The 14,312-nt window shown below is 35.8% G+C and overlaps 1 protein-coding gene across 2 annotated transcripts in view; it reads left to right on the top strand.

Annotated features, from left to right (window-relative positions):
• The window catches only part of STRN (striatin), a 64,860-nt gene that overhangs the window by 13,646 nt on the left and 36,902 nt on the right, over window positions 1–14,312 (top strand). For both annotated transcript variants that reach the window (XM_026845485.1, XM_026845486.1), the window contains exons 3-5: window positions 128–201; window positions 3,336–3,414; window positions 5,384–5,548. In XM_026845485.1, the coding sequence (XP_026701286.1) occupies window positions 128–201; window positions 3,336–3,414; window positions 5,384–5,548 (318 nt within the window). The remainder of the gene's footprint in view (window positions 1–127; window positions 202–3,335; window positions 3,415–5,383; window positions 5,549–14,312) is intronic.

Here is a 14,312-nt window from a genome sequence, read left to right as displayed (position 1 = left end):
GTTTTGTTCCTAGCCTAAAAGAAAGGAGTGGCTTTTCAAGTAAAGACAGGTGACATTTATGTGTTTAGAGATACCTTTTAAATGTGCTAATGTTTGGGTTGTGGGTTGGTTTTTTTTTGTCTTTCAGGGCTAAGTATCACAAATTAAAATATGGCACAGAATTGAATCAGGGAGATATGAAGCCACCAAACTATGATTCTGGTAAGAATTTATTAATAATAAGTTCATTATTGTCATAAAAACTTAACTGTGGTTTGTGCAAATGCTGCAATGATAGTGTTGATAAAATAAGCCACTTAATGGAAGCAGTGGGAATAGAGATAATTAATAAAAACTGTATTTTACTCTTGTAAAACTAAAAATATATGCTAATACTCTGAGTGTATTAATAAATCAAAGGACTTTAGATTAAAAAAAATCCAAACCAACAAACTGCTTCTGGAGAGAATCATTTTCCTCAGTAATGTGTATGGATGTTTTGGAACAGGGACATACTAGATATATAGCTGTAGAATGCTTTAATTTTTTAATAATTCTTCTGAATAGGAAAGTTAATGGCAAAGGACATGGAAAGTATAGTATGTAACTTTTTGTTTGATTACGTTAATTGTATTCCAGGAGAAAAATAATGAAAGGACACATTAGACATAAGTGAGAGTTTGAGAGTGGGGAATTTATTTACAAAATTCCAATGATCATTGGAAATGCATAGAACTAACTGCAGTGCTACGCTGTGAGAGGACAATTTTTCACCTTGGTCTTTGTAAAGCTGATCTGTTTTTCTATAGGTTGCATCTCCTACTTAACAGAAATAGTTTTAAGCACTGAACTTGAGGAATTAAGAATTTAAATTACTTCCTTTCATCTCTCTCTATCTCCCTATCCTTTCCTCAAGAGAAAAAAAGAAGGGGTACAGAGATCTGGTGATAGGTCAAGTCCTTAAAAGGGGAAGTAATAGGTGATAGGTTTTGTATCTCAGTCCCCTGATGCTCCTACTACAGCAACAAAACTAGAGCCACCTGTACATAAAGGAAGAGTATACAAAGTCTTCAGACCTCACCTCTGTCACTTGGTTTATGGAAGGGATGATCTAGTTTACTGTCATGGTTAATTCTTATCTCATTGGATTCAGAAGTCATTAAAAAAATGCAAACAAACAAAAACTCCAACCCCACACCAACTGATGAAACAGGTTTTTCTTGTCCAAGATATAATGAGTTTTTGAGACATTTTATTTCACATTATTATCAGGTTGTTTCCTTAACTGAATAAATAGTTTAATTTAGTGTTACTAAGTGGAAAATCTCATTCTGTATCTGGACCACTAGAAAACTTTGTCCTGATCACCAAAATCCTAGACATCCTTGGTTTTTGTAATTCCTTGGGATACAGCTATAGCATGTTGCTCTACTTGCCAGCTGAGGAGTGCAGTGCAAGGCCTGGCTTGCCCAGCAGAGCCGTAGCCAATGCATTACTTCTGCAAAGTGAATGTTAGTGGAATTACCTTTGTTAAAATTCCATTATCCTGATTTATCCCATTGCATTCTATATATGTAGCTGTCAGAAATGTATACATTATATCAAATATGGACTGATTAAAGATACACACTTCTATATAAACTTTGTCATTTAGCTCCTTTGGAGTTGTCTTTGATAGATACTTACTTCTACGTCTGTGTCTTTCCAACTCCCTCCCTGTTTTTCTTGCCCAATCAGGAAAAAACGTGGAAATGTTTCTAGTAGTTCTTCTCAATGGGTTGTTGTTGTTTGTTTTATGATCTCTCGAGGAGTCAGTAATATGGTTTAGAAGAAAGAATTCAATCGTTCGATCTCCTGATAAAGGGATGCGGTTTTTTTTGTTTTTTTTTTTTTTTACTGCTTGTGATATCTTTTGCTATTATTTTCTCATAATGCAAGTCCCTTCATTCTCATCTGTAAACCACAGTTACTGCTAGCAGTTAATCAGTTTTGAGGAGACTAAGCAAAACGGAACTCTTGCCTGTAGATATACATAATAGTGCCTTTGGAAGAAGTGTCTTTGCTTTCAAAAGGAATTTTCAGGCAGATTTATCTCAGTCATGTTTTAATTATTCTAGACTGAGCTTTGGTAGTTGTGCATTGGGTCCAGCTGTGTTCAGTTGTTCGAAAAATCATTGTGCAGTTGATTATTTCCTATGGTTTCTATTAAATGGATTTGTGAATTTAAGATAAGTAAGATTCATATGACTCTCCTTGAATGTGAATTTTGTTTCATCTGTGATAGCTTCTTTGGGTGGGTGGTGGTTCTTTTGTGTGTGGTGTTAATTCAGTAGTTGGAAGGACAATAGCTTTCCCACATCACATATCAAGTTACTCATAAGATTATATCACAGGTTTTTTGGATTAATTTTTGTTTATGCAAGAAGATAGTTCATCCTTCAGTGTTTGGACCACAAGTGTTTCAAGTTCTGTAGAGGTCTTCACAGATAATAAACCAAGATCTTTTATCTTGGAAAGCATATGCTTGTGTATGTCCTGGAAGAGGCAGGGGGGGAACCACCATCATGTAGTATGAAGCTATATATGGAATAAATGTGTAGCTATTGGTTGCCAGCATTCAGATAGGTTTCTCACCAGAACAGCTGCATAATTTTTTGTGGATTTTCCTGAAGTAGTACTGTGTGGATACAAATTTATGGTTGTGAAAAATGTGGTGAAAAACTTTTCAACAATTTTTCAGGTTAAAAAATAAACAATCCCTGTTGGTTTGTTGGTTTTGTTTTTTTTTTTTATTTATTCCCTCCACAAAGCTAGTACAAATATGGATGAGTTTAAAGTTGGTGTGAGTATGTCTGTTGGGTTTATGTTGAATGGTCAAATATTAAGGAAATTGGTTGGACAGTAATTTGTAAATAGATATCATGCTGCAGTTGCATTTTATATTGTTAGCAGTTAAAGATGTTTATTGAAACTTAAATTATGAGCTGCAATTATATTGGAAGGTTACTGCAAAAATGGAACTCCAGTTAATCTATGTGAGTATGTACCCTTAAAGATAAAGGAGTAAAATGGGGCTTTTGGATGTGAGACAGAAGGGAAGGCACTGATGACTAGTGGAACTTGCTTTCATACAGTAGCATGCATCTGACAAACTTTATGTGTATGCAGTACTACAGCTATATGTTGCGTGCATTTTTGTCTCTCTTGATTGATTATTGGCACTTTGAAATTTTATTTTGTTATTAAGCCATTCCTAATCATTTAAAGACAAATCACATTTGTTTTCAAGTGGATGGGCATCTTTTTAAAAAGTAGGACAAGGAAAAAATTGTTTGTAATTAAATAATCTTTTCCAGATGAAGGGAATGAGACAGAGATTCAGCCACAACAGAACAGTCAACTAATATGGAAACAAGGACGACAGCTGCTAAGACAGTAAGTGTTGAAAAAAGGACTCAAAAAATGAGTGAAAGGGAAAGAATCTAGTAATGAAATGTGATGATGGTGGTATTTAGGTTTTTTTTCTTTTGGATTTCCTTTCTATAAAAGTTAGTGTGTGTGATGAAGTTCATTCAGCTTCTGCCCTACTTTTCCTAGGTTTTTGAAAAATTTTAATATTTCAAAACTTCAAATGAGAAGCCTTGTCAAATCACAAACACCTAATCTGCTTTTCTTTCACTGAGTGTAATAAAGCAAGATGCTTGGGAAAACAGTGGGTCGTGACACATTGCAATTCTTTTTGCAATTTAAAAAACAACACACATGAGTAATTCTGTTAACAGCTATATAACGTTAAAATAACATGTGCTGGAGAGGGATAACTTTTATTTTGTCCTGCTCAAGGTGCAGAAAAGACTAACATCCAGAAGGTTCTAGTTTTCAATTCGTCTCAGTGAAGCAAATCTCTGTTAATCTAAATCAATTTTGAATTGTGGTCATGATGAGTTATTAAATTTCCAAGATATTTGGTCTCATTTTTGAGTGTTGTTGTTTTGTCCTGGTTACAACCTCTGATTTAAATTGAGAGGTCTCTTAAAGACGTCTTACCAGAGTGTGTCTGTTTGTTTTTTCATGCATTTGCCTCATTCCCTACGCTGATAGATTTTAAGGTCTTCTAACCATCTAGCAAAACTTCTGCATTCTGATTTTTTTTTTTTTTTTTTTTTTTTTTAAGAGACAGTCTGGAGCATATATTAAATGACCTTTTTCCAAGGAATTATACCAAAGTTAAATTTGTCTGTTGGATGGCTTGTACATGCTTTCCTTTTACAAGAGTTCAAATCTTTGCATGTATGTTGAATAAATGTACATAAAGTGGTCTTGACTTGGATTGGTGATTTTTTTGAAGACAAGTCATTACTTCTCAGTGCAATTCATAAATAAGTGACACGGCGCTGAATACAAGAGTGTGTATTACTGATGGACTGTGTTTTGCATAGGTGACTTGTTTGATTTTTATATAGCCAACAATCAGTATTTCTCTCCTAATGTGGTTATGTGGAGGATATTGTTAAATAATTGGAGGAGAATGTTCTTGCAGGAAAAGTGTATGTCCTTGATTTGTAACAGCTGTTACTGTAAAATAGCATTTCCTCTCTTTAGAGTCCTCTGAAATATTGACCATTTAATCAGTCCAGTGCTCCTGAGAAGACAGTGCTATTAACTCCATATTTCAGAAGAAATGACAGAGAACGATTTTTACCTTTTCTCTTAAAAAAAAAAAAAAAATCCTCCATTTCCACCAAAGGCAATATGGCATGTTGATTAAAGAGCCAGCTTTAGACTTGAGGTTTTCATACAAGCTAGTTCAGGATTCCTGCTGCTCAGCCCTTATACGCAAGACAAATTAATACATTGCAGATCCATTGCAGAATAAGAAAAGGGCAAGACAAAGGTTTTTCTCAAACCTAGTGCATTATAAATAACAACTCTTACTAGTAGCTACAGCTACTGAATTTGGTTTTGTTCCCTCTGTTTTCTAGGCTTCTACTAATGCTTACATAAAGGAATGTATCTGATACTTCTTGTAAGACTTCATGTGTAGTTTCCATGTGTTGAAAAGTAAAATGGCCATGTTGTACGTGCAACTGTGGTGATTTTTACAAGCCAGTTGGAAATATTTTAATTGAAAGTGCTTTTCCATCCATTTTAGTAAATGAATGAATAACGTATTGTATAACCTCTGACTGGTAGGCTCTTTGATTTTTTTTTTTTTTTTTCTCAGTGACTGTAGAGGCTGGTACTGCAAGAGGCGATCCCTCTGCAGCTGGTACAGGATGATTTTATAAGCATGTTTCATTAGCACAGCTAAGGCGTTAAAAATGAGTTTAGGGAGAGGTTTTCATTTACTGTTTTGAATAAGTGAGATGTGTGTGGAAGATTAGCATGAGTTCTGTTCCTACAGGTATCTACAAGAAGTGGGCTACACTGACACAATATTGGATGTGAAGTCAAAACGAGTACGAGCTTTATTGGGCCTCTCAAGTGATGCTTCAGAGAAGGAAAACAGAAGTCAAGAGCCAATGGTAAATGGCACAGAGGGCCAGCTTAAAGAAAACACGATGATTGGGTAAGCATCAAAATGACATTGTTATCTCTCTGCATAAATGCACTTAATGGTGTAGAACAAATTTTTGTTTACTGAACAGATTTCAAGATTTTTTTCCCCTAGTTGGAGATTAGAGCAGTTCTAACTAATTTAATTACATTAAGCAATAAGTATGGAAGTAACTCTTAAGATTCACAGCTTAAAAGCACCTTAAGTTTTTTTTCAGTTGGATGACAGCACAAAGTCAAATTAAAGTTCTTGGAGATATGATTGCTAAGTGGTTAGAGGTCAACGTTCTTTCAAGTTAACGGTTTATTTGGATTGCTGGAAACTCTGCTGTGTCAATTACAGGCTTTGTTCTTCTGGTCTGTGCTGACCATGACATGATAATCTATATGAGATATAGGATTTTTTTGACTGGATCTGAAAAACAAAGTCACATGCTACATTCTGATTCCTGTAAGTTTTTGAATTTCCACTAATGGATACACACATGTAAATGCGACTGAAATATAAGATTTTAATTTATGTCTTTCAATATCTCTAATACTATGAAAAGACAATCAAGGAGAGTAAAAGCTTGTTGTGTTTACTTTTAGCTAGTGTTGAAAACAGAGGCTTTTTTCCATTTTCTTTTTTTCCATGCAGAGTTTTAAAAAAAGTTAAATCTGAAACTTAGCTGTAGAGGCTTCAGGAAGACAATCTCTTCTTGTTTAAGATATTGTAGTTGAAAAACTTGAAAAATAATGAAAATGATGCAAAATTGTTTGTCTGAACAATACATGAGGCAACTCCTCCCAGTAGTTTGTGCTGCATCAGCAAGCAGAGTTTCCTCAAAGATTCTTCTTTTTTTCCTTTTCTATACTGATGTGGCAAAGTTCAAGGCCTTTTTATCCGAAGATCTAGTACTGCTGCATGACACATTCTGTCTTTTTAAAAGTATTTGTAAAATTTTATTATATCCATTAGATAGCTGCAGCAACTTCAGGCCAACAGGTTATGTAAGGGCAGAAGTTCATTGTTATGTAATTAAATTCAGTGCTATGAGGTGGAAAATTTGAACATACAAGAAAACCCGCAAGCTACTAAAATATATTGTGCTCCTATGTAGCTGACAAGCCATGTCATTTATGTACAGCAGCTTTGTTTTTGAAGAACAAGGAATGCTTGATAGATTGCAAGAACAATTTCAGTTAGATTTCTGGTGAAGGGGGTCACTTCTTGGGGGAAGTGGATAAATAAAGCTCCTCCTTACACTTTAAAATTTATTTAAATGTCTTTACTTTGGTTTTGAAACTGATATATTGATATGGTAATTATTTGATGGGTGAAATGGTTGGACAGTGGTTTTGATATAAAAGTTTTGGATACATTTGCATTTCTTTCCTATCTACTTGCTTTCTCAGTAGGTCTGGTATTAGGTTTAACACTTTGTAGTTTACCCTATGGCTGAGGATATTCTCTGGGAGAAAAATGAATTCCCTTCCATTGTGGGTCTACAAGTTTATCAGCTGAAAGGCTGGTCAGGCTGTATGTTTTGAGAAACTGTTTTCATCTCACTTGTGATGCATAAGATGGCAGACTATTAGAAAGCCTAGGGGAGTGTTCTGATACATGATATGCAAGAAGTGACTCCAGGGTCTTACAATGGAAGAATTTTCCAGGGATCTTGTTCAACATAGTCAGATCACTCTTCCTGGGTGATTTTGAGTTTGTGGATGTCTGCTGAGGTCTTGAGACGAGAAAGTTGGGATTCTACTAAAATTCCGTGGTCAGTCTGAGTACAGGACTAGCTTTCAATGCTGTGATTCTTCTGGGTGTTTCAAGTATTCTTTCAGACCATCTCTTTCAATTTGCCATGCAGGAAGCATTCTGTGGCTTTCTTCCTGGCAGGGGCTGCCTTTTATTTAACAGCTATTTCATCTTGTGCTACTAGATACTGTAAAATCTTACACCTCACTATTTCTGTGGCATGTGGAACTGTTCACCTCCTCCCAACTGCATCGTTTCTTGTCTCCGAGATCTCAAAAGTGAAGCTTTATGGCAGATGGGAAGTCAAAAATGAGATGAGATGTTGTTCTTGATTAACTCATACTTGTGTGTTACCTGCCTCATCTATTGTCATCATTCTTTTTGAAGGGTGTTAGCACTGAATAGGCAACTAAGACTTAAGTCACATGGATCTTGTTCCTGATCCCAACTGGAGTTCTTACCGAGTGTCAATGCTTTTCTACACAGTTGGCGCAACTGGGAAAAATTCAGGTGACAACTAAATTCTGGCTCACAGTCAAGGTGGGGGCACTCTTTGAAGCAACCTCACCAGTGCTAAGCTGCTTACTGGGAGGGCAAAGAGACTGGCAGTTCTTTTAGCAGCCTCTTATTATTCCTAGCATGCATATAAAGTGAGGACTGGAGCCACAGCAAGGTTATACGGTTGGAAGGAGTGCGATGAACAAGTGCCTGCAGTTTAGTAGTGGTAGAGGAAGGAAGTTATGGTGAGAGACTGAAAGAACAAGAAACCAACCAAAACCTTAGTGCAATCCTAGGAAGCTTAAGGACTTACTGTGTGTTTGCCAGGACCACCAGACATTGGGACAGTTGCAAACTAAAATGTAGATGGTAGACATTCTGTGGCTGTATGGATACAGTGAAACCCTTTGTAGGAGAAGTCTTTGCTATGGCAACAGAAGCCTGTGAACTGATCAAGCCAATGCAGTTTGGCAAATTTTGTTTCAAATTCAAAACATTTAATGAACACCGATGTCAAATACCTGCTAGCAAGTTTAAGGCTAGTGGTCAACCTGAAGATGTTGTAGTTACATTTGAAGATCAGAGTGCTCTGTTAAAGTGAGAAAGCAGTTTATAAAGCATTTAATTTGCTTGATATTGGAAGAACAACATAATATGGTGGACCCAGCTGAGACTGAGTTTTAAGTCTGATCTTTAGAAAACTGTTTACACAGAAGGAAGAATGTGAGAAGCAGAGTACATGGACTGAATGAAGCTTATGTGTTAGAAACAATGAAGACACATCAGTAGGAGTATGGAAAGAATGTGGGTGAAGATGATGAAGATAATGTACGATAGAGGGGAAAACAGCACTGAAAACCAGAAGGAAAATGGATACAATGAGATGTTTCAGGAGCAGGAAAATGGAAGCCACATTAGCTTTAAATTTCTGTAAAGATTTTTCTGTAAAGCAACATAAATTGAGAGAGAACAGATTGGCTAAACTGCCTTCTGTACATCTGAACACTTATGTGATAAATCCCAAAGAAAGTAAAAAAATGGTGTTTGATGCTTTTATGCTACCATATGGTTACCTCTTTGGGAGGAGAGAGAGAATAATGGAAATGGGAAACAAAACTTCCTTTATGTTTTGACTGTCATTTCTTGAGAATCAACTAATACTTTCTCAGTAGAATGAAAGTGGTGGAGAAGAAGACAAATTGGTACTAAGAAAGATTCCAGTAAAAGAATGGAAGAGGTCACCGTACTTCTCAACAGTCTGATTTTAGCCTGTTTTTTGTGTAAGCCCTGTGTATAGTACTTGTAGCTGCTACTCAGTCTCCTAAAGGCATTATCTCTGATCTGCCTCTGACTGTACTTCTGACAACAGCAGACACCCACACATACATAATTTTTACTTTTTTTTTTTTTTTTTTTTTTTTTTTTCTGACCCCGGGGATGATATGGAGTGTATACTTTGTGGTGGGTAGGGAGGATATTCCTCCTCTGCTCAGCTCACTGCATCTTTTACAAATTTTTATGAGTTGTCTGTTAAACCAGAACTTGTTTATACCAGTTGTATCTTCTTGTCTGTTACACCAGTTGCACTTACTTCAACAGCTGGGGTTCAGACACTCAGTGCTGTGGCATGGACAGTAAGTCGAGCCTTTTTGTGGGAAAAGCTGGTGAGAATGTTTGGCATGATTATTGTGAAGTTCATGCTGTTTACTTTGGTATGTAGAAGTGTACAGTAGTTACTGTAGTGCAAATACTTAAGACAACATTTGTAGCAGACAGTATGTAACTTGAATTGTACTAGGTTCCAGTTATTTTAGAAAATTGCCATCTGGACCCTCATACCTCTCTGCTTAATTTTCTGTATCTTAGACAGTTGCAGTTACGTCAGAGAACTACCTCTACTTCTTTGTTTTTTTCTTCTTTTGTTATAGTGATGAACAAACTACTGTTTGAAAGTCTTTTAAAACCAAATCAGTTTCTCTTCTTACTATTTGGTGAAGTAGCCTTAGTCTTTATGTGTTATTAGCTGCTACATCTGTGGCCAAACGTGTATTCTTACACTGCCTATTTATTTGCTAATGTACAGATCCTCTTGAAAACTTTAGCACTCAAGACATCATGTGGATTTTGAATGCACCCTGCAAGATTTTGATTCCATAAATGAAATGTTAATATGATACCCTGAGATAGATAGAGTCCTGTTTCCACTTATTTCATGGAGTTTTAAAGGGAATCTATTTTCAGTTTCTTCAATCAGCTCACTTGCATTTCAAAAGATAAGTACCACTTGGCATGACCGGACTCAAAAATAGATTCTAAAATAACAACTTTATAATAATGGTTGTAATTCTTAACACCTGCAGTGAGAGGAATGGGTGCTTTCCCCCAACAAACTGAAACAGAAAGCTGCTTGCAAATGTCGCTTGTAGCCTTGAAAACATGAGTATTTATCTTCCATTCACTTATTACCTCATTTTTTTAATAGCTTTATCTTACTGACCGAAACCTAAACAGTCAAATTCGTTTACCTTCTTGAAGGTATGTCTTTGACTACCATTTGATATGAGTGGAAGCAAATATAATAATGTAATAGAATTGGGAAGGCACAAGGGGATACCAAGCATATGTATACACACACACACACACACACACACATATATGGGTGTGTGTATATATAAAACCAATATAGATAAATTATCTGAGTTCTTGCTAAGGTTTTGATCATTACAAGTACATTTAAATAGCCAATAGAAACTTTTTTAAAGAAAAATGATCCTGAATGCCGTATCAGTCTCTCTCTGAAACTGATTGGCTACCTTTTTTTTTTTTTTTTTTCTGTTGAACTACATATGGCTTCCACTGTCTATCCTTTACATGAGCAAAAAGGCATCAAACCTCAACATCTGAGAACAAATCCAGACACCTTTTCAAAGATTAAAGTTAAACATTTTCAAGACCTTATCTTTCTGATGTACAACAAATCATTCTAACTGACACTTCAGTGAATGAACGTCTTTATATATCAGAAAGCCTTGAATAACTTTTGCATCTCTAAATACTCTTTAACACTGACCCACATAATGAAAATGCTGCATACTGACTGATGAATGTTGTGTGTTGACTAGCTTATAAAATGGTTTATTTCGAAAAATATCTCTGAATTTAACAACCTGAGGTAACATCTGCCATGAAAAAGATTTCCAAAATAGTATGTAAGATTAAAATACTGAATTACAAAAAGAAAAAAATCCAAAATCTATTTGCCTTATTCTCTTTACTGGTGTTTTTCCTGCCTTGCAGTGGCCTAGCAGGCATTTCACAGATCCCTGTTTTAGGCCAGACCTGAATGCCTTCAACATATGCATTAAAGTAGAAAAAAGAGATAAATTGGTCTTTTTATGTAAAGAAACTAGTACCAATGGACCACCCTTTTCATTTCATTGACACAGATCTATGGCTTCAGGTTTTGAGGGATGGTTCTTGGAAATGTCACGTAAGACTCATGGTACTGAAGAAATGGGAAGAAGGAGACAGAAATTGTGAGTGGGAGAGACAGAAGCAAAGAGAGGGGAGGTGAATGGAGGAATAACTTAAAAAAGACTTCGGTTCTTCAGACATTTATTTTTTATTTTTATTCTTTAAAAAGCTTGTTTATTTAATGTATTATAGTTACCTGATCAGATTTGACAAGAGAGGTGGCCTTTCCTTTTTAAATGGCATTCCTTCATGATTCCAATTTACATTCAAACCATTTTGTAAGTGTTACTTACCAGTTGTAGTCTGTTTTGCACTGGTTCTTGCATTGTGTGCTGTGAATTCATAAGAAGTTTCAAAGGTCGTGACAGACTGTTGAGCCTGCCTGTGTTCCTTGTGTGTAAATTTTGATGATTTTAAGTGTTCCATAATTTTTTAAATTATTGGTTTGATGTTTTCTGTGCTGCATTATGAAAGATTTTGCACAGTGTTGAAAATATAACAACTGTTTTTAAAGACAGTCCTCATAGAAAGGAATACATTTGAATTTGCATGCATTTATTTACTGTGTCCAGTTTGAAGGAACTCAACTAGCCACATTGAAAAGACTGTGTTAAAACATGAAATAACTAAATTCTATGGTGAATAAATAAAACTTAAGACCTTGCAGTAGTACATTTTGATAGTAGGAGAAAACTGAGCCAAAGAAAATGGCTCAAGAAAGAATATTCTAGAATAGCTCTTTGAATGCTGGGTCACAACAGGCTTTTTCCTTTACAGGCCCCCAGAAACATTTCTCAGCCTAAGCTGAACTTGTGTTTATTTAACTTTATTGTGGTATTTCTCCCTGCTTCTGAATTTATCAATAAAATTTGGTTTTATTTAAGATAACTTGAGTATGTCTTGGATAAAACAAACAAACCGTCTACTTTTTTCCTTTGGGGGACTGAGTAGGTCCGAGGCAATTAATGGCCTTGTGGTTGGGGCAGTTCATAGGAGAAGTTTGAGAGTCTCCCTGGGCATGACCACAGACTCCCAAGAGTTATTATCAACAAAGGAGAAGGTAAAGATAGAAATACTGAATGTGTTGGTTACAAAGAAAATACATGTCTGTAATGTGGCTTTGGTCTAAGTTAAATGTCACTTTGCAACATGAAACATTCTGGATCATACTGGGAGCAGAAAGGGTATCATCAATGTGCTGTTTCCACATAACTTCACCTTTCCTAAAGGTTATAGTCTCTACTTTTCACTCAGTAAGAAACAGGATTTGTGTTGAGATCTTGAATATTAACTGTTGAGAGCCAATTGAACACTAAACATTTTGTAAAGCTACTAATATTTCAATGTCAGGGCCCACTGGATTTTTACACAAATTGCTTATCTTGAGCCATGTCACTGTAGGGTAGAAAATGAAGAGTTGGCTGCAAAGGCCTAGTGAGAACTATGCTTGCTTTAAATGGTACATGTGGAATATCCAGAAATCATGTTTCTTTAGATTTCATGAGAAGAGATTATTTTATTTTTAGGGGCCAAGGGGTTAAGACATCTGAATAATTGAACAGCCTGTAAAATACAAGTTGTCATGAGATTATAAGGGCAGTCACAGCTGCAGAAAATTCTGGCAACTTCTGCTGAGGAGAAAAGTGTTTATGTGATTTCAGGTTTATGTTGCTTTAAGGGAGGTAAGTACTTCAGTTACCAGTCCATTTGTAACAAGAATTTTGTGTTTTAAATGGGAGTGTCAAGCATAATACAAATTCTGTGCCCTGCCCATTTGTTAGTAGTAAGATGAAAAACCCAGCAATGTTAGTGTAGCTGTTTTACTTTCTGGCACTACTTATTGTACTTATGCTTGTAACTGGCAGTTAATCCTGTTGTACTTCATCATGTGCAGACACGGGTAGCAGGTAGTCTCTCTGCCCCAAAAACTTTCCTGTCTAATTTGGATAAGGCTACTGGAGAGGAGGATGTAATGCACAAAGTTAACAGTATCTGATGGAAGATGTTATATTGGTTAAATTTTTTTCTTTTTAAATTTTTTTGGGTTTTTTAGGTTTGTTTAGGAAACGGTAAATCAACTGGGATGAAACCCTCAAGAAAAGAAGGCAAGGTTAGGTGCCATTGCAGAGCATAATTGAGGAAGGATCAGTGGGAAAGAGATTCAGAACAAGCAGTTGAGGAGCACAGGGTCAGGGAAGGCCTGCCAAAATCTATTTGCTCTATGCTCTTTGTTTTGGCAGGTTCTGTAGCTGCTCGTGCTTTCTGGGGTTTCTGGTTCGTTCTTCCCCAGAAATTTTTCTTTAGGCAGTATGGCTGGGGAAGAAAGGAAAAAGCAACACCTAAGTTGTTACACTTCAAAAATTATCTTCTCCCTTACATATATTTTGATCCAGGGCAGTCCAGAGCAATTGTCGGTTTTGAGACTTTTTTTTTTTTTTTGTGTCCCTTTATTAGCAACAGGTCCTTAACCTTGCCATAGTTTTGCCTCACACCTGTAATACTACAGTTCATGTACTGGCCCCTGCCTTTGGAGCTCCATTCTATTGTTTTCACCCATTAATTTTTAAAAAAGTATTCTACACTACAAAAGCCCTCAAAATGTTGAGTTTTGTTTCTTTTTCTAAAATAGAATTTAAAGTAATTTTTTATACTATCCTATCTCTGAATATATTTTTGCCACTTCTGCTTTTTTATGTTGCTTTGTGAATGACTCCGTAAGAGAAACAAACCAAACAGATGAAAAATAATGAAACAAGCAGGGTTAAAATTGTCATTCAAGTATATAACATAAGCTAGCTAAGACTAGACATTACCTTAAGTATATTTTACAGTATTCCTAAGTGTTTACGCTGACAGTAATATCTAAAGTGCATTGCGTTTATGTGCTGCTAAAAGATGAAAAATAACTAAATCAAAAATAGCTAAATTACTGTGTTACTTTTGATTTGACTGCTAAAGTGTCTGTCAGCTTGAAGCTTCTTTTCCCTGTACAACCTTTAAATAGTTTAAATACTCTGTCACTTCTTCTGTTTTCTTTTTTTTGGTTCTCATGAATTCTTTC

This window comes from Athene cunicularia (genome assembly GCF_003259725.1).
Source record: "Athene cunicularia isolate RWA chromosome 3 unlocalized genomic scaffold, athCun1 chr3_part1, whole genome shotgun sequence".
NCBI classification, from domain to species: Eukaryota; Metazoa; Chordata; class Aves; order Strigiformes; family Strigidae; genus Athene; species Athene cunicularia.
Note: the sequence above shows the minus strand (reverse complement) of the source record. Positions and strands in the feature narration are given on the sequence as shown.